Source organism: Leptosomus discolor, chromosome 3 (genome assembly GCF_034619465.1).
Source record: "Leptosomus discolor isolate bLepDis1 chromosome 3, bLepDis1.hap2, whole genome shotgun sequence".
NCBI classification, from domain to species: domain Eukaryota; kingdom Metazoa; phylum Chordata; class Aves; order Leptosomiformes; family Leptosomidae; genus Leptosomus; species Leptosomus discolor.
The window spans coordinates 75026402-75047923 of NC_141393.1; the positions used below are offsets into that span (position 1 = coordinate 75026402).

The 21522-nt window shown below is 36.8% G+C and overlaps 1 protein-coding gene across 2 annotated transcripts in view; it reads left to right on the forward strand.

The window, feature by feature from the left end:
• The window catches only part of CAMSAP2 (calmodulin regulated spectrin associated protein family member 2), a 90772-nt gene extending 72580 nt beyond the window's left edge, over positions 1-18192 (forward strand). The window contains exons 10-18 of one of the 2 annotated variants that reach the window (XM_086463482.1): positions 2507-2539; positions 3047-3116; positions 3948-6159; positions 7300-7436; positions 7995-8215; positions 9256-9328; positions 11381-11496; positions 13242-13360; positions 14883-18192. In XM_086463482.1, coding sequence (XP_086319608.1) covers positions 2507-2539; positions 3047-3116; positions 3948-6159; positions 7300-7436; positions 7995-8215; positions 9256-9328; positions 11381-11496; positions 13242-13360; positions 14883-15188 — 3287 coding nt within the window. In that variant the 3' untranslated portion in view covers positions 15189-18192. Of the gene's footprint in view, positions 1-2468; positions 2540-3046; positions 3117-3947; positions 6160-7299; positions 7437-7994; positions 8216-9228; positions 9329-11380; positions 11497-13241; positions 13361-14882 lie in introns of both variants that reach the window. The other variant, XM_086463481.1, reaches the window with a different exon arrangement.
• Positions 18193-21522: the final 3330 nt, after the last annotated feature.

The window sequence follows — 21522 nt, forward strand, 5'->3', positions numbered from 1 at the left end:
AAAGCCACTGCAAGGAGTCCAACAAAGGGCTTTTAACTGACTGTCCTACAGAACAAAGAAAAGTTTGCAGTAAAAATCACTATTTTTATGTGGCTTCCAACCTGATGTCCCTCTTATAGCCCATCATGAACGAAACATCAGTGACTTACCGTTTAGACATTCAGTGGAGATAGTAAATCATAGGTCAGTTATACTTAAAAACTAATTAAACTAGGGAAGTAGAGTTCTGTGCCATACTTATTCTTGTGCTGTAGTGATTACTGTGGAGAAGATTTTCTTTAAATGTAAAGAAAGTTAGTAGATGAATTATTGGACAACAACACAAGCAAACGCTGTCTGTAGCCTTGACTATATAAAAAGAAAACCAACTAAAAAAGGGAAAAAGTCCCCACAGCTGAAGCCATTAACCATGCATTTACCCCTGTTCTGACAGATTCTGTCAGTAACGTAGTATCTTTTTCATCCAAATAAACCTACGTTTTCTCTGTCTATATTTTGTCTATGTGGATGCTTTTGGCCTCTAAACTGAAGAGAACTGATTGGAAGTTTTACAATAAGCATCTGAATTCAATTAATAAACATTTACAAAAGCCTTTACATTTCTTAGTGCCGTTGCCATTCCAAATCTAACTATCAAATCTGTAAGATGCCACCAACCTGTTTTGTAATATTGGTCATATTTCCTTAGACATGTTCAGAGTAAGTCAGATTCAGTAAAAATCATTGTGAACCCCTTATGGGTAGTGGATGGTGTATTGTACTAACTCATCACAACACTGTTTTAGTGTCTCTTAAGTGATGGATATAGTTCTGTGTTGGGGTATTATGAGAGCGATCCGTGAGTAATAGAAAGAGCTGTGTCTTTCCTCTTAAACCACTGTACTTCATCCAACTTGACGATGCTTAACTGCATTGTAGGACAAAGGAGGGGCTAAGAAGTTACCTCAGATGGTAGGAATCTGACACACAGGCTGCAGGTTCCCTGGCACAAGAGACCTGACTGCAGGATGTCATGGTCCTGGCCTTCCTCCTTGTCCTGACGGGGCGTTCATGCCCCCTTGAATGTCCGACTTTGTCATTTCAGTACATGAAGACAGAAAAATCTAACCCGTCAGAAAAAGTGAATGTTTTTCTGTTGGCTTAGCTTGTTGAAATGACTCAGAGGATAGGGTGGAGAGCCAAATCCAGCGCAGAGGAGGCAGTAGGGCTGTGGCAGCGAGCAGTCACAATGTCTGAGGTTGCCATGGAACCACAGTCATGGTGCCAAAATCAGTCTTTTCTCGAGGGAAAACGAAGTGTATAAATTTTCTTTGTGGTAGCAAATTTTCACAGGTTGATGGATGAAATTTTGAAAGCATGCTTTTGTTTTAAGAGAAGTTACAGACGTATCTACTATTTTTAAATTTTCACAGAAATCTCAAATGCCGTTTAAAACACGTCATGGAGTTAGAGTGTAGTCTTATTACACAAAAAATCAGGAATTTATGAGATTCAATATATTCTTATGAAAGATGCTTTTGTAGATTGTAGAAAAACAATATTCTTCTTAAATTGACGTGAATATCCTTCCCACAAATATTATTTAGAAACATCTCGACAGCATACTGTATATAAACTATAAAAGCACTAAACAAATATTTTGAAAATTACTGATTGAAAAAAGGGAGTTTGGGAGTGTGCTTTTCAACTCAGTGAACAAAATTCAAACATGAAAGGATTTAATCCAGCATGTTTCTGAAGTCTGACTTCTTTAGAATTGTTTTACATACAATGCATGTGTCTTTGTTCTGATCATGAAGAAGCACCTTGATCAAAACAGTGAATTATGTTAATCCTATTCTGGATTAACACAGCTAGTCCATTACAGACCTTCCCTAGGAACCAAAAAAAAAAGTATCTGTTTCAGTAGTGAATATATTTTTTTGTATTTATAAATGCCTATCACAAAATCTCCTTTATTCACTTCTAATGCATATTGCAGTCCAGACACAAAGTAGAAGTTTCAGACTAAGCAACTGAAAAGAGAAATGCATGAGAAGTGTGTGATATTAGCTGCAGTCACTCATCTTTGAGGCCAGTAGGAGCTGCCTCATTTTGTTCGTGCTTGTGTTTGGGGTTTTTGCTAAAATCCAGTCTAAAAATGAGAACCTTCTAATAATGACATTTAGATGAAATAAATCAGGAAACAAGTATTTTAACAAAACTAATGCTGCTCTGTGGCCATTTCTGTAGAAGAAATACCTTTTTGACTTTTTGTGTCTGTCTGCATTAGGTCGAATTAAAGGTAATGACAGTGTTCTCTTAAGTTAATAAATTAATATTTCAAGAAGAGAATTACACCTGTCTGTCTTCCCTGTCACAAAAAATAAATCTGTTTTTTGTGTTGGCCCAGGACATGAAGTCTGGTTGCCCTTTTGTAATGTGGCTTTTGATGTATTACATCTAAGTTAATGTCTCTTGCTTTATAGATTGGAAAGTCCAACTTATACACCATCTCACCAACTGCATACACCCCAGCAGCCTTATTCATCTGTTCCAGGTAACAATTTACAAGTGGGTGGAAGAGGCAGTGAGACAAGGTGTCATCTTCTGAATAAATTGCTATCTTGCTTATATTTATTCAAACATTATTTATGCAGAAGTTACTGGGAGAGCTTTACATAAAAGGCTAATGAATGAATTCTGTAATTTATGAAATACACACATGGGAAGTTTGTGTTTGTACCTCTTATGTTGTGTATATTTTTTTAATTTGAATTCTGTTTTGATTGTGTGGAATATGGCTTACAACAAGCGTTTGTAGTATATTTCAGTAGTGTTTGTAGTGCATTTCACTCAATAGTAAATTCTTTGAGAGATGAGGGGTATAATGTATATTCAGGATGAAATTGATTCAGTTGCTCTACTTGTATTCTCAATATAAAATAGGTTTTTTTGCCATTGCAGTGTTCTGAGTGAAGCAAACTAATTTGTTAAGGCAACAGAAGGGGATGTTAAAAGCATTTTTCACAGCACTTACCTTGGGTTCTGTTTTCATTTCATTTAGGAGTCATCAGAAGGTCCTCATCGATGTCTTATGTAGATGGGTATGTAGGGACATGGCCCAAAGAAAAAAGGTAAGTAGTCTTACTATACAAGTCTGTTAAAAAAATATTATTTTAGTGTAATGAATGGTTCATTGTAGTTCAGATTTTCAGAATCTTGTAATAAGAGTTCTTGTAATTAACTTGCAAAAGTAGAAAAAGAAAGAGAAAACCGTATCATGGACTAAGAATTTGGTAATAGGAAACAAACTTCAGAAATAAATCATCTATTTTTTACATTGAAATGAGGTATATCTGAGATATTTGAATTGTTAGTGTTAAATATGTTCACATCTACACGTTGCCATCAACTAAAAGTGGCAAGAGTAATATGGGTAATGAGCTCAGTGGTATTTAAACTTGTATTTTGTGGATAGTCAGAACAGTCAGGCTGAATGTTTTGGTTTTCAGTTAGACGAGTCATAATCTCTTAATCTGTAGGGTATAAACTAAAGTTAAAATGGTAAGAGTTATAGTGGTGATTATTCAGCAAGTGTAAATTGTGTCTCTCTTCACACCTTGCTTCTGATCTACTGTGGCAATTCCTATATTGCTAAAATCCACAGAATTTATTCTGAAGTAATAAAAAGCATTGGCTATCTTTGAAGAAGATGTTATATTCTATTTTTATGGTGCATTTTAAATTTATTATATTTATATATATTAAGTAGATATATAAATATGTGCATTTCTATATATTTGCTATATTACTATATTATATTTTAAGCTAGGCAAAATACAGTACGCCTAGCATTGCTTTTAATACTACAATCTTAAAATCATTTTAAAACCAGATGTGAATGTTTCATCATTATTATTAATCATGAGTTGCTCAGTTTTTTCCTTTATTCTAATCTCTATTAGGTCATCATTACATGGAGTTTCATTTGACATTTCTTTTGACAAAGAAAAAAACATTCCAGTATCAACTCCAAACAGAGGAATTACTAGATCTGTGAGCAATGAAGGCCTTACACTAAACGTTAGCCGAATGCCAAAACATATTAGAAAAAATCTGTCCTTCAAACCAGTAAATGGAGAAGAGGAAAATCAAGACATTGAAGAGGAAAAGGACACGATAGCTCATAAGGACACAAAGGCCAGTCAGTCTCTTACCACGAATCAAAAAAATGCCAATGAGAGCAGCCACTACAGGTTTCCAAACGGAGCTCTGCAAAACAGGGCGGTTCTGGATGATTTTGGCAATCAGATTGAGACACCAAGCATTGAAGAGGCTTTGCAGATAATTCATGACACTGAAAAATCTCCCAGAGTTATCCCACCAGACCAGATTACAAATGGGTTCTTTCTTCACAATCAGGAAATGAGCATCTTGAATTCAAACATTAAACCAAATCAGTCTACCCCTGATATAATTACAGACACAAAAGGTGCTCTAAGTCCTGTGACTGACAATACAGAAGTAGATACTGGAATACACGTCCCTTCAGAAGATATTCCAGAGACTATGGATGAGGATTCTTCTTTGAGAGATTATACTGTAAGCATGGACTCTGACATGGAAGAACCATCTAAATTTCTCCAGGATTATGACATGCGAGCTAGCAATCACAGAGATCAATTAAGTCCCTGTCCCAGCTCAGTAAGTACTAAATCACAGGCAGGCAGCAGTGCTTCTTCAAGTTCGGGGGTTAAAATGACTAGCTTTGCAGAGCAGAAATTCAGGAAGTTAAATCACACAGATAGTAGAAGCAGTGGAAGCAGTTCTCAGAAAACCACACCAGAAGGTTCTGAGCTGAACATCCCTCATGTGGTTGCTTGGACTCATATTCCAGAGGAGGCACCTGTTCCTCCAGGAAGAGACACTACACAGTTACTGGCTTCTGAAATGGTACATCTTAGGATGAAGCTAGAGGAAAAGAGGCGAGCCATTGAAGCACAGAAGAAGAAAGTTGAAGCTGCATTCACGAAGCAACGGCAGAAAATGGGTAGAACAGCATTTCTTAATGTTGTGAAAAAGAAAGGAGATGGTGTATCACCTCTCCGAGAAGAAGCAGCAGGAGCTGAAGATGAGAAGGTATTCACTGACAGTAATCGATCGAAAGAAAAAGAAACTCAAAAATCAGATGAACAAGCTAGTAAGACTTCAGAATTAATAAAAGAAAATCCTGAAAATTCTCATAGCAAATGGTTAAAATCTCCTGCTACTTCTGTGGATGCTGAAAAGCAATGGAATTTAGCGAGTCCCTCAGAAGAAAATCTTAATGAAGGAGATATCTTAGAATATACAAAATCTATTGAAAAACTAAACTCTTCCCTACACTTCCTACAACAAGAAATGCAACGTCTATCCCTTCAACAGGAGATGTTGATGCAGATGAGAGAGCAACAGGCTTGGGTTATTTCTCCTCCTCAGCCTTCTCCTCAGAAGCAGATTCGGGACTTTAAGTCTTCATCAAGGCAAATGGGAGCTCCATCTCCCGTTGCACCTTTCTCACAGGAATCTCCTCGCTCTACACATCAGTCTCCACAGTCTTCCAATAGGAAGAATGCCTCTTTTCACATTAAAATGCAAAGGACTCCTAGGCCAAATGAACTGAAAATAACACCTCTCAATCGTACCTTGACTGCCCCACGGTCTGTGGATAGTCTTCCCCGTTTGAGGAGATTTTCTCCAAGTCAGGTTCCCATTCAGACTAGATCATTTGTTTGCTTTGGAGATGATGGGGAACATATAGGTGAACCTCAGTTAAAGGGAAATCTTTTGAAGGAAGTCAAACCTACAGAAGAGGTAGCAAAAGAAGAAGGACCAAAATTGCCGAAACAGCGTGAACAGAAGTTGGAGGAAAAGGAGATTAAGCCTATTGAATCTAACGTTTCTGAAGTATTATCTCAACCTATCACGGAAACTGTCTGCCTCACGCCAAATGAAGATCAGCTAAGCCAAACGATTTTACCAACACCAGCTCCCAAAACAGCTAACTTAATTGAGGTTTCCCTGTCAGATTTGAAGCCACCAGAAAAAACTGAAGTATCTGTTGAGAAATACGAAGGTGAGAGTGATAGAGAACAATTTGAGGATGACCAGAAAGTGTGTTGTGGATTCTTTTTTAAGGTAAGAGAACTAGTGAATGTGTACATCTGCTTCCTTTGAAAGGGAACTTCTTAATTCAGATATGGATTTCAGTGATGACTTTCCATTGAAGTCAAAGCAGATGGTTCTGCAACTCTAAATGTACAACATATCTTTTGCACTTGATTAATTTGGCATCATAAGAGTGGTGAGATTGTACCATCCTGCAGTCCTGAGCATGCCACAGTATCCCTTTCCATTCATAGTTGTGGAAGAGTGCTCGGAGTTTTTGGTGAGGAAAATGCATGCTGAATGTAAATTTATTTTTAACATAAGCTTTGGTGACCTGAATTAAAAATGCTTACATCCCACCCTCAAATTTAACTAAAAGTGTTTGAAGTACATAACAGCCTGCATTTTTAAAAATGTTTTATGTCTCTGGGTTGTACTTTGGAGAGCCTTTTTCCCTGCTTGGCTGGCTGAGGAAGCATAGTCTTCTGAGACTCGCTTTTGAAGTCGGTATTTGGGAGCACTCCCTGTTGTCTTATTAAAGAGTTATATTCAGGTAGGCGTTTAACTATAATGCACACTGTAAGAGAGTGGTCTAGACACTGAAAGCCATCAAGATTTTGAATTACCATCTTGGAATACCCCAAAAATCTTCTGTCGCATATCGGAGATGAGACTTGCTTGTCTGGAAAACCATCACCTCCAAAGCCCTCAGTTCTGACAAAACATCCAGCTTGATCAGCAGAAATTACTTTATGTGCTGAGTAGTTACTGCTTTTTGTGATAAATTACCTTCATCTCCATACACATAGAATCTTCCAAAGCTGAATGCAGAAGTTTATGCAGTGTGGGATCTGACTCTCAACTAAAATATTTCACTTGGCAACTTTTCTTATATCGGTGTTGAATTTTGTTTGACTTAGGAGGGAAAGATTTCTTTATGGAAAGCTTTTAGTAGTCTTAAGAAAAATCTTATATATAAGATTTTGTGTATGTATATATTATTTAAATCTTATATAAGAAAAAAAGACTTATTTCAAATACTGCAAAAGTATGTTAGGATATTGCTACCTAGTGTACAGTATTGTGTCTAATGACTTGGCAAAATCAGTTGCTGAATTCAGAGGTCTTAATATTTTTGGGTCCTTTTCCTTCAAATACTGTTGCTGCTAGGATGATCAAAAGGCAGAAAATGATATGGCAATGAAACGAGCAGCATTGTTGGAGAAGCGTTTGAGAAGGGAAAGAGAGACTCTGCTTCGAAAGCAGCAGCTGGAAGCAGAACTAGAACATAAGAAGGAAGAGACAAGGTAAAACTACATGTCCTGACCAAAACGATCAGTAACAATGAACATAAAAATGTCTGGTTTAGTTAAAACTGTAACTTCTATGTCAAAAAATTACATATTAATATCCAAGATATTTAATCCTAGAATGAGATGTGCTGAGGAGCCCAGCTGAAGATACATGCCAGCTGGTCCTGCAAAATCAGCAGGTGGCATCAGTCTATGGCTCAGACTCAATGTATGAGCCCTGCTGGCCTGAGTGAAGCTCCTCAGAGCACCACCCTGCCCTGCACTTTATATTCTGAGGGAGAGTATATCACTTTGGGCTTCTTTCTGCACAAATGCACAATGCTTACTCAGTTATAGCAGTCAAGCTAATAAACGTGGCTTTGATTTCACTAGTAACAGTATCCCAAGAAGTTTAAAGTGTCTGAAAATTGTAAAAAAAGCAAGTTCCTGTTACTGATGTCTGAGAACTGTCAAGTTTAAAAAAATATGGTGCCTGTTTTGTCGTCACTGTGCTAGCTAAAACTGTTAATTTGCAAAGTTTCTACTGCTGAATTTATTTGATAATTCTTTTAGACGCAAAACAGAAGAAGAACGTCAGAAGAAGGAGGATGAACGAGCGCGGCGAGAATTTATTAAGCAGGAATATATGAGAAGGAAACAACTAAAGCTTATGGAAGAAATGGATACTGTCATAAAGCCACGTTCCCTCTCACTCAAACAAAAAAAGCCACGTCCAAAGTCTATTCATAGAGATCATATTGAATCACCTAAGACACCAATCAAAGGTCCACCAGGTAACAAATGTTCATGTGGAAAGAGAGTCTGTTCATGCTAAAACACCAGCTTGGTTTTTGGTACTAACAAGCACGTGCATTTATTAGTGTCTTGTGCTAAATTGAAGCTGCACATGACCAAACTGGAAAGCAAATTTTGCCAATAGAAATGGAAAGATGAATGTCACTTACCTGCTATGCATGCATGCATATATCAACAAACAAAAAGGTTAACTGTATGAGGAAGCACCAATGTGTGTTGCAAGTTTCATACACATCTGTGTATTCTTCACTAATCTCTTCATGCACCTGTAGAGCTAAGAATGAATAAAAGTTGGGAGATAAGGGATTGATAAATAAAACGGTGATTGTAAGGTAAGAGTACTTAAACTCACACTTAATGCAGACAAAATTATTCTTCTATTTCATGGGGTTTTTTCTATTTCGCTCACTTACCTACTGCATGTATAGTTCTGAACGTAGCAATGGTAATCATGTGGAACAATTTAGCCTTCCTTTCGATGTCACATAACTGCAGTCATGATTGGAAGAAGTATTGCCAATTTAAAATTAGAAAAAAGTAACCAGACTGCTCAGTGATCCTTTTTGTTACAGATTGTATAGCCTTGTTATTCTGCTGCACAGTCTCTAGCTGCTTCCCTCCATGTTCCAGTGTAACTTAAAGTATTCCCTTAACACCTTCCAAGCACCCATCCCAAGCTTTAAGTCTCTTAAGCTCTCTTTCAGGAGCACTTGCTAACACTTGCATTCTTTGATTTGCATAGTGCCAATATTCCTGTGTCCCTGCTTCACATTAATGCTTAGTCTGAGACCATCCCAGGTGGCTGCAAATGGCTGGGTGTCAGCAAGTGTTTAGATGAAGCGCACCACATATGCATGCAGGTATATCATGTATGGGTGTAAGAGTCTCTTGTATAAAAGCTCTTACTGACTTTCTGATGCTGGTGTTGGGTCTAATGAACAGGCTCTACTACTTGCATAGGTTTATAAGCCTTAACTTTGTTTTTATCCAGGTTCACAGCTTTATCGTGTTTTTTCAGTATCTAGTCTTTCATTGGCATCGCTGAATACAGGGGACAATGAGAGTGTGCAGTCAGGCAAGAGAACACCAAGGTAAAGCTAAAATAACAGTTTCGTTTAATAAAATTTGATAATCAGCTATGTAAAACTATCATGAATTTTAAAGAGGTCATGTATATATTGTGTACTCGAAGAACAGGTAGGTTTTCCTGATTTGAGACATTGATAGATTCCACTGTCAGGCATTAGGGAACCAAGCCATGGTGTTTTATTTCGTATTTTAGCAAATACACCAGTTGCACAGCTATAAATGAGGTCAAAACAAAATGCTATTCACACAGCCTCTTTAATCCACTTGCTTGTATTTAAGTCTCAACTTCTGGATATTTTATTAAACCTGTATGCTATGTGCAGCTACATAGCTTCTTTACTTTTTTTAACACAGAAGCTGCTTTTCTGGTTTTGTTTTTTTTTTTTTTCCCCTTAGCAGTCATACAGGGAAGTATTAAATGTTCATTCACTAGGACTTCAGCCTTTTCCAAACACTAGAATTTATTTTGCATTAGAAATCACCTGAAAATGAAAAGAGACAAAAATAGCAGAAAATTCTTAATTTCATATCTAAAATCTGTATTAGAATTCAGAGGAAGGTTACTGGGTTTTTGTAACTACTTAATTATATTCAGAGAAATACTATTTATTGTATAGAAAATAAGTAGGGAAGAAAGACATACTAGGAAAAGGGGTTTGATAAGGAGTACCACATGTTAGGATATCACATGTCATGTTTTTGTGGTCACTATGCATCACTCATCAGCCCTGACGTGCCTGCAGCTGGTTTCAGTTGACTTTTCGATTTCCTTGATGTCTTGAGAACTGACTTTCTGGTGATTACATAAGAAAATTTAATAAAATGATCCAGGTATCCTGACATCTCTTGTCATCTCTTAAAAATGATCAGTTTTAATTGAGAGGGAGGTTTCTTCCAGTTACATTAGCTATTAGAGAAGGCTCAATGTTGCTTGTCCTCGCAGACTTTACAGGAGATGACCCCTGTCTATGTAGTTTTAGTTGTGCTGTGCTGTACTATGCTTGTAATGAACAGTACATCTTCCTATGGCTTTGGATTTGATTTAGGGGGTTGAGACTTTTAAAATATGATAATACTCAATACAAATTGCTGAAAATAGAGTTCAAAAAATTTTCAGTATCTTTCCAGACCTATACTTTCACCTTTTCCTCGCATCAGAATTTTTTTGGTGATCGCACTGAGTGAATTTCAGTGATACCTTTGAGGTGTCCTTGATGCAGATGCTGATCACAAAAGGTGTAGGATATAATATAAATTTAATTTTCATCTATTGCTGATTTTACTGGAAGTTGGTGTGCAGATAAATGTTGTTATAACACCACTTTTTAGATTATTCTTTGCTAGTAGTGCCTTTCTTCAGCTTGGAATGAAAGGTTTTCTAAGCGAGAAGATTTGACTGGCTTTTGCAGCAGCCACCATCAAAAAAAAACCCCACTTTAAATATCTTGTAATAATTTAAGAAAACATGGTAATGTTGCTTAGACCTTTAAACTATTCACATCTGAGTGCAGGCACAGCCTGAAGAATGACAGCACCAGAAGTTACTACTTGTGAAAACAAAAGCTAGAAAGGAAATTGTTTTACTGTCTTAAATACAGCAGTTCTCACTGCCAGTTGTTGTAGTAAGTATAAATGAACTAAATTTTTACTGTACATTCGTCGTTCTATCAAGAACTGGTTTGTTTGCTACATGAGAGAATGAGAACATTGTTTTGCTAGTACCAACTTAAAAGTAACCCAAATTCCCACTTAGTAATGACATCCCACAGCCTGGAATATCTATTAGGTTTCTGTCCCTCAATTGTAGCCCCAAAAACTTACTAACATCCCCTTCACCTAAATACCAACTTCTTGCATCACTCAAAATATTTTATCCAGAACATGAACTCAGTTATCGATTAATTTCTGCTGTAAATATTGTACATTTATGTTTATAGCCTACAATTCGAATCATTGTGTCCTACCTTAACACAGTTTGCCTTCCTTTCATATTAGAAGGCTTCTCTGCTGAACATTGTAAATTTTTTTTAATAGATTTTAAAATTAATGTTTAGGTCTGAGTCTGTAGAAGGATTCTTATCTCCAAGTCGGTGTGGTAGTCGTAATGGAGAAAAAGATTGGGAAAACGCATCAACAACTTCTTCAGTTGCCTCTGCTACGGAATACACGGGTCAGTGACAACAATATTCAGAGAAGCACCTGGCTTATTAGTGGTTCTAGGCATGAAAAGTTTTCAGCTTTATTTGGTTACCTAAAACTTGACTGAGGATGCTTTCATAGAAATTTTACGTTCACCTTCTTTAAAATAGGTGGTAATAATACAGGGTTAAAATTTTAAATCCAAAAGAAAAGTACTGACTCAGTAGCATTTCTGATAACCGGAATAAACTGCAGTTAGGCTCAGAACAGCAAATGGGCTCACAGGGCACTGTGCACTTCAGTAGCCTCTCTAGCAAGGCAAGAAGAGTTGATATTTAAGCTCAATTTAGAAGTTGCAAAAAGCAAAAACCAAATTGCCACAGGAAAAAAAATCTGCTTAGTAATGTGAATTTAAATATTCTGCACCCTTTGTTTCCAAACAGATGCTTTGTTGTGTATTAAAAAGTTCACAATCTGACTTCTAATCCTTTATTATATTATGAATCAAATAATAATGTATCTTCATCCCTTTTCTCCAAATATGCAGCATGTGATATTGCAAAAATCTTGCATCATCGGGATTATAAAAGCTCCATTTTTGCCCACCTAATATCAGTTTGGTAAAGACTAAAATAAGGTTAGATATTTTCAATAAACTTGATGGGCCTGCATAGCTCTATCTGTGCTGGCAAATGTTTGTTTTGAAAATAATTTTACCTCCTTTCTGCTAAAATGACTACAGTCTGGAAAGGCAAAATGTTCATTCTGAAAATCAGAATGTACTTACTGATTTTAAACCGTGACACTTCAGCCAGTTTGTGCCACACGCATGTCAGATTACGTTACAGGAGGGACAGCGAGACTTTGCTTTTCAGGTGGTCTTACTGAGTTTTCTCTTGAGGACCTGTAGTGCTGAATATCGTATTTTAATTATTATTATGTAGAGCTTATTTTTAAATGAAGGAATACACAGTCCGTGGGAATTGAACAGAAGGCTTTTTTCACGTTTTAATACCTTCACTCTGTCAGTCAGGTTTCATACTGCTTTTTGGTGTTGATTCTAGGCTTTTTTATCCACAAAGCATAGATAAACTGAGATTTAACCTTCAATTTAGTTGATAATGGCTTGTATATTATGTTCCTTTCTAAGACTTAGAATTGGTACTTACATGTTGATTTTTTTCAAATGGTCTTGATACAAGTACGCATATATTTCAGAAATTAAAACAGAGGAGATTTCCCGTTCCCAGATGAATCAAGTCTTTTTACAGACAGAATAAGCCGAGTAGCATCAGGCCAGATCATCTATCCCTGGTTTTGGATAAAACATTTCTGGAATTCCAAGGTGGATAGGCTACAGTTAGTCTAAGCACTGAATCAGCTTCATTATTGTACCTATTGCCCTTGAAACCACAGGTGTAGATGAAGAAAAAGAAAGGAATTGCTCCCTCCTGGATGACTGAAATTTTAATCAGAAAACGCAAAACATTTTGTCCTTCATGGAAAAAGTCCTCAGAGAAAATATATTTACTGAGACTGCCAGTAATGATGATTTAGTAATGAAAGACACATTTGTAAGCAAATTCAGTAACAGCTGAAAGAATGACATTTTACTTGTTTGTGAAATTTGTGATCTCTAGCCTAATTCTATTTCATTCCTGGATTTGTGTTTTTATGCATGCAAAAGATCCATACCAGAAGTGCTTCACAGCGTTCAAAGTAACTCTTTGTTGGCTTATTGATTAACTTACCTCATTTGTCATTCCTCCTCCATAGGACCAAAGCTCTTCAAAGAACCCAGTGCTAAATCCAATAAGTATATAATTCAGAATGCACTGGCACATTGCTGCTTGGCTGGAAAAGTAAATGAAGGTCAGAAGAAAAAGATACTGGAGGTAAGTGTATTTTTCCCCTAAAAACATAAACACCAAGTCAAACCGCAGTCAGGCATTAGGAAGATACTCAAGTATGAATACAGATATCGAAAGGCATCTTCTGAGGTTATGCCAGCTCTTAGTGAAAGGCTTGAGTAACTTCTGTGACTTGCCTCCTATGTAGACAGAAAGGTTCTCTAGTACTGTAGAAACAGTAGCTGTTGCATTGTACGTGCAGCATAGGAAGCTGAATTAGTTGACATGTTAATTAATAGTTACTGCTTGTTTAATGTAGGAACTTCAATATGTAGACTTCTATAATTTGCTTACAAACTTGTTTTTCCTAATGTGAAAAATATCCGTTTTATACAGATCCTCGGATTGGGACCTTTAGAACTAAAGCACAGCTCTCTCATGAACAGAAAGAACTGAAATACATCCTTCCTAGGCTTTTCTCCAGTTTCCAAGCAGTAGGGCAAATTCAGGACTTTCTGCTACAGAAAGGTGCCTTCCAGCCTTTTCTCTCATGCTAGTATAAACCTTCCTGAAGGTGCACAAATACTGCAAGGGTGAGAACTCAGGGACCAGTGTGTTTCCATGCAAAAGGAATAACATGGAGTCTGAGGGTTGAGAGTAATGAGATTGTTCCTTTTACCGACTGTGACAAATAATAACTGCAACAGATTAAATAGATCAAAGAACACAGGTACTTGGAATCTGGATTTAATTCCTTTTCCGGAATAAATTTCACAACAGTATTTCTTGGCCTTTCTTCTCTTCGTAATTCTTCTGCATTCATGTTTAGATGCTGCCTTCTCTGTCTTTGCAGCTACTTTTTGGAAATAACAAGTGAGAAATCAAAACAGCCTCTTTCAGTTTGAGTAACTGTGAGCATAATAACCCACACAAATCCCAGGAAAGAACAGCTGTAAAAGCGTTATGCTTAACTCTAGGATAACAGCACATGTCACTTGGTAGAAGCTGTACGTGTTCAGGGCACATGTCCTGTAGAAGTTGTGTTGGATGGAATAGGAATCTGAAGATTTCAGTTAATAAACAACCTTTGCTTAATATACTTTGGCTGACTTTATGGTTTGACCAAATTCGAATGGATTTAAGGATGACTGAAACCACATTTTAGCACTGGGGGATCTTTCAGGCACATCTAGACATATCTAAGTTTCCTGTTCCCAAACTTGCAATGATTAGACCTGCTTGATGAAATAGATCAAAGAATTTTTATTTGGTCTACATAAAATTTGTTAGGATGCCTGTTCTGGAGGTAAAGCTAAACAAGTGTAGCTGAAAATGTCTAAATAAATAAAGTTTTGCTTGAGAAAGATAGCTACCTTATCAAAATTCAGATAGGGGAAGCTTAGCAAATTCTAATGATTGAAAATAAGGTCTTTTAATGGACAGAGTTAGACACAAGTTTCAGCTCTGGTAGAAAACAAATTCAAAATAACAATCCAATGATTTTGAATGTTTTCTAACTACAATGCAAAATTCATATTGTGAATCTTTTTCTTTCTTTCTTTTAAAGGAAATGGAAAAATCCGATGCCAATAATTTCTTAATCTTGTTCCGGGATTCAGGCTGCCAGTTCAGATCTCTGTATACGTACTGCCCTGATACTGAAGAAATCAATAAATTAACGGGAATAGGTCCCAAATCTATCACAAAGAAAATGATAGAGGGACTGTATAAATACAACTCTGACAGGAAGCAATTTAGCCACATACCTGCTAAAACTTTGTCTGCCAGTGTTGATGCAATTACCATTCACAGCCATTTGTGGCAAACCAAGAGACCAGTAACTCCTAAGAAACTTTTACCCACCAAGGCATAGTAGATGGGAAAAAATTTGCTTCAGACAATTATGATAAACGTGCACTTCATCTTTACTGCCTATAGGAGATAGATTTCTAGTTGCCAACAAGACTCTTAGAACTTAAAACTGGACGCCAAGTTCTATTATCATGTCCAACTGGAATGTAAACACAGTGTTTAGGAGTGCAGAAGATTATTGCTTAGGTGAATAATTATGAGTGATTACGGAAATGTTTGACTTGTGTGGAGATTTGTATGTGCTAATACAATATATAGAGTATATTTGCTCTGTATTTTGGTTAGATACACTGAAGCACTGAATGTTCCTCTTTTGTGACTCAAACTACATTTTTTTTACATCTGTTGCCTTATATGTTTGTATTTGTGCTTGTCTTGAAATATTTTTTTCTTTCACTAAAGAAATACTTCTCAATATTCTCAGTACCATTGAACTTCACATACTGACTTACAGTAAAGACTAAATGATAAGTTGTATGTCACTGAAGAACAGCTAAATGGGTCTATTCTGCAAGATCTTTATTGTGTGCTGTAACAAAATCAAGATTCATTCCCCTAAGTATTTATAATTCTTTTTCAATGAAATAATACTGATTTGCTTATAGACTACAAGGTAAAGGAAAAACCTTTGAACTGCTTGAAGCTTCCTTCAAAAGAATTATTCAACAACTCAGGGTATAGTTGGGTGATGCAATTATTCCTGTTTCAGTAAGTTACCATCAGAGATATAATGACTGACCATGTGTGTGTTCATAATACCATTAAAATGCAAAGCAAAAAGACTCAGCAGACCTCTAAAACAGCTTAAGCAAATGTGCATTATTTCGCATCGTTCCAGATGAAGGGCGAGCACACGGTCAGGTACTGCTTCTCCAAGGAAGAAATAGGAACTTGTGAAACATTCAGAGCTAGATCCCTGATGTTTGCCTGACAGAACACTAAAAATACACAGAAGAATCACAGAATTCACTAAGTCACAGGTCTTTCAGAAATCATGTATCTGATCCCATTGATTTTTAAGGTCCAGGCCACTGTCTGTTCTTCCTGCCTTCAGATCTGCCAGCTCAGACTTCAATCAGTTTTCCAGGGAATAGGCATCTGATAAGAATTTTCAGTGCATCTTAGTAAATTGTTTTCTTGACACCATCTAACAGACAATGTCTTGTGACACTTAGCAATTTTAAATACACATGGCAAAAAAGCTTAAACGACATTTCAATAAATTTATAATATGACCATTTAAGAAAACAAGCTCTAGGCATATTTCAGTATTATTTATAAAGGGCTGCGTTTTATTTCAAAACAGTGTTGGATTACTTTATAGATCACTATTCCGTTTCAGTGTTGTTTCTCTTATAATTTGCTTTTAACATAGCACTGTTCTGAAAAAAAAAAAAAAAAAAAAAAAGAAACTACAAACTTGAAGCCTCCCCTGAATCTGTGGCTATTTTGATAATGTACACCAGAGGATTTGTTGGGGGAAAAAATCTCATTCTCAGGAAAAGACTTGAATGATTTGTGATTCTGTTCTGTTTCAGTGTTGTGACAACTACATTAACATAAGACAGTATTGTGCTGTAAGTACGTAGTCCATTCTGTTTCATGGGGAGACTAAAACAATGTTCATATTTCTCTCATTAAACTGCTTTGAGAGAAACGATGCCTCACTACTACGATGTGCTCATTTACTTATATAAAAGATGCACAGGAATGAGATGTCATTAAGCAGTTTAGAACAGTACTTTTTTTAAATTATTATAAGGCCTTAGGCATCAATGCATCTGCGTTATAAACATTTTCTCAAAAATGCTGTCAGTTTTACTGTAATTTATGTTCTTATATTTATGTATATTTGTTAAAACTGTAAAAAAAAAAAAGAAAAAACACTTTAAAATACATGTTTAATATGTATGTGGCTCAAAATTATTTGTGGTTAGCTGATTCCTACTGTTTGCATGTATATCACCAGGATATGTAACTCTTATATTTCAAGTGTATACATACTGTGTATATAGGATATAAATAATATTAAAAAATGGGAAAGAGGGTTTGCACATTCTGCCTGTTAGACAGTTCCTACGAATAACCATTGTGGGAACATCTTGAATAACAATATGAAACTGTGTATAATATACAGTGATTTTAGAAACCAGGAGGTTGGAATTAACTGATACACATATGGTGAATAACTTCAAAAGAAGTTTTATCGTGGGAGGCTTTTTATTTCTAAAATCTGTACTATGATTTAACTGAAGATTTGCAACACCATAGAAAGACACGCATCGATCTAATCAACGTTAACTTAAATACATGGCAGGAGTTCTTTGAGTCGTTTTAAATATATCTGAATGTATTATGAAATTTACGTTTGTCAACAGGTTACAGATTTGTGCAGTGTCTAAAAGCAGAATGTGAATAATGCAGCTGAAAATTTCATTGCTCGCAGTATAAAGTTTTACTTAATACAGGAAAAGTAAAGCTAGATATGCTTTTCCTTTTTAAGCCTGCAAATTTTCTAATTACAGTGGATCTTTGGTTGGGATCATGTTTAAAAAAAGAAAAGAAAAAAAAAAAAAAAGAGGAAGCTTTCTATAAAGGCCAGTATTTATCACTGACCTTTTCAGAACACACTGGTGCTTTCATCAGGGGTATTATTATTGTTGCTACGACTGAATTGCCAAACTCTCGTCTTAGTTTTTGGAGCAAAATTTCATATTCTAACAGTCATAATAGCTACTGAAATCTTTTTCTTTTTTTTTTTTTTTAATGTTAGTATGACTGTTAGTTTTTATTATTTGGCTGTTTAAAGCCAAATTCAGCTATTTAATTATGATTTAATGGGCACTGTTGAAAAATGTACAGTGTATTGTGTGCTTACTTGTCCACTTCTATGGAGCATAGCTTCCATATTTTTTCAAATGCTGTGCTGTAAAATATTGTCATTGCTACTTATGTGGTACAGTGTAGTTTTTTCCTTTCATTTAAATAAAAGCATGGCACCAAAACTACATTTTTTGGTTTTCTTACATTTAAATATGAACTGAAATGATAAAAAGTTCACATTAATGTTTAAATCTTGTTTCTTCTCCTATTTCAGCAACATAAAAATTGTAGGAAATATGCAGCATATTTATTTCTCCTTTTGTTCCCCATTGTTTGTCTTACTCTCACATCTAACCTAGCTTTCTGATGTTATCAGAAGGAGGCTATTGAAGAATTAGGCTTCTCATTTCATTCTTGAGGACAACCTGGTGTTACCCTGTTCTCTTCAGAAGCGAGTTTCACAGTCGTAAGACAACTGATAACCCTGGTTACCTTCCATTCTTCCAAAACCACAGGAACTTACTGGTCGATGTAGCAGGATTGCTTCAGATGGGCAGGTTTTCAAGAGGAACTGAAGTCTTATCTTCATCAAGACAGCTAATAAAGAATACGACTTTTAGTGAAATAACTTGTACTTGTTAATGGTTCAATCCTGAACAGAAATACTATCCAAAAAAATAAGGTCTGTTTTCCAGATTGTAAATTAGCAATTTTTTTCCAGTCCAAATTGTGCCTTTTCGGGGTTTTGTGTTGTCCTGCTGGGTTGCAAAGGCAAGGCCTTGCTGAAAGGGGACATGACATCACTGCACTGTCAACAGGCAGACTGAATTATTGGGCTAACTTACACAGATAAAGAATCTACATTTCAGAGCTATTCAAAGGGCAGCTTCAGGAACACCGGAAATCTGATAGTAGGGCTTCCACTACTGAATCGAAAGCTAATGTGGATGAAAATACGTAGCCTTCCCTCCTCCCCCAAAACGGGTTATTTTTCAGCCAGCTCCATCGGTTCCCTGTACGGCATCACAAACAGGCTGACACAAGCAAGGAATTATGTTGGAACACAAACACCCAGTTGCACCCAGTAAAGTTATTTTTTCAGGGGCGAGCCCAGCTCAAAATTTTCATCTAAACCCAGCCTTTGTGCAGCCAGCCTTTAGAACAGGCTTCCTCTTCCCTTTCCTTCAGCAAGGAACGCCGTACTTGAGAAACTTCGGATCACGCCCTGGTTAATTTGACAGAATGTGACTGTACTGCCTGTCTGAACTTGTGCAGAATTTCTGAATCAAAATTGGTGCTGCTGTGGGATCCGGGGCAGAGATCTGGTGTCGCCAACTGCAGAATAATCATCTCTGGTTACACTTGGAACCTAAGCTTTTGGATCAATCGCCACACAAAGGTGGTGTGAAAAACAGCTCTGTTTCTCAAATCCAGCTGTACTGATCAGGTGTAGATGTCAGATCCCTTTTTTCCAGCAGCTTAAAGACACTGCTTCAGAAGGGGTAAACCTTTAACTACTTACATCTTTTCAAGTAGCAAATTAGCATTTCTTTGCTGCCTTGAACTAATTTAACGAGCTGAATAAGCATTTTGAGGAATTGTGGCTGTGAAGATCCGTCTTGACAGCCACAGCCCTTTACATCTGCTTTTATGTTTTCTAATTAATCAAAAAAATTAAAACCAACAACAAAAGACCCACACAAATTATCTTATTCCAGGTCTAGATGTCAGGGGGAAAAAAAAAAAAAAGGCATTTTTAACAGGCACAGAGTTTCATTTGTTTATAAGCAAGTTGTTTTTCAAAGCAAACTATTCCATTTAGGAAAAAAGATGTGAAGCATGTTTGAGTATGCATACATGTAAATGGACAGGTACTTTCAGACTTACTTGCTTACACCCAGATGTAAAAAGAAATACACTTTATTTAGACAGCCACAGCAAAGGTTAACCCTAATAATAATAATAATAATAATATAGCTTATTTCCTTTTAGCAAGAAAGAAAAGCAGCTCCCTTGTCTGTTTTACGCTCTCCCTTGTCTGTTTTACGCTCTCCCGTGTCTGTTTTACGCTCTGAACTACTGGCCTTTGTAAGAGGCAGGGAGGCAATATTCAACATACGTGTTTAAGAGCTCAGTACAAACTCTGGGAGTTGGAGTTCTTAACACCAGGCTTTTTATCAAGCTTCTGAATTGAGGGATAACACTCATGCATACTAGACAGAACTGCCTCTGATAAGAAAAGCTAACAACAGCTAGGATTTCAGGAAAGGACAGGAAACAGTAGAAAAGAGTTAAGCATGCCACTGAAAAAGGTTATTTAAAACTTTCTTCGGGCTCTTATTCAATGTTTTGAAAATTGGCTGTATAAAATACTTAGTGAGATTCACAATCCATTGACAAATCTGTTAAGCAAGATACCGAAAGAATTTTTTTCGTGTAAGATGTGTTTAAGTTTTCAGTTAGTGGTATGTGAACTTTATAGAGACATACAAAGTAGTATCTGTAGGCGTTTTTATATCACTGTTAATGGAGCTTTGCAGAAAGACTAAAAGCTAATATGAAGCTTTCCATCAAGACAGCTCTGTCTTACCCTTTCTACATCATCACTGATCTAAATATCTGCATTACGAGACCTGGCAAGGCCCCACAAGCCTGCAATCATTTAAATTACCTGAAGCCGGATTATACTTTGGCTCAGTATTTTTCCTGTTTAAGCTACCTGAAAGTGAGCTATGATGTGACGTAAACAATTCTCCTATAGATTATGCAAGAATTTTATTGAATTGTCACCCCCAAGCTCTGGAAATCCTTTCTTGAAATGAGTGAAAACTGTTTCTGGAAATAAAGCTTTAAACTGAATTTTTTTTTTTTTTTTTGCAATTTTTTACAAGATCATGTAAACATAATATAAAATGTAAAGAGTTGAGTGGCTCTGTTATAATGACTAAAAATCAGGGAATCGGCCCATTTTTATGATGACAACACAAAGATGCTTTGCATGAACTGCAGGACTCCACTGGCAGATCATGTGCAAGGTTAGCACTGGGGAATAATTCCAGTGACGCGCCCAGCCCTGCCGACGCTCCGTGCCCACCTGCGACAGCTGTACGACAGTCGCACAATTACTGTTCTCTTTTCTGAAGCGCTCCAAGCGCAGGCTGCAGTGCCCTGTCTTGTCACGAGGCAATGCAGAACTCCTCCTCTCCGAATCCTGATTTTCAGGCTCTCTAAACCCCGCACCAAACAGCTTTGCTATTCATGGGAGTTACCTTCCTCGCAATAACGACTAGGGAGTTGCAAGCAAGCCGAGACCATCCCAAGGACGTCTTTCTACGCCCGAGCGAAAAGTTATGAACAACCAGACCACAGGGTCTTCCAGCTGCCCTCTTCCAACTAGGTGCTGCTGTGTATCGTCACCAAATATTTAAGAGTAGTGTGATTGCCCTCCAAAGCAGGTGCATCAAGTAATGCCTCCTGTTCTTCCATACATCTTCCCCAGAATGGATACTGGG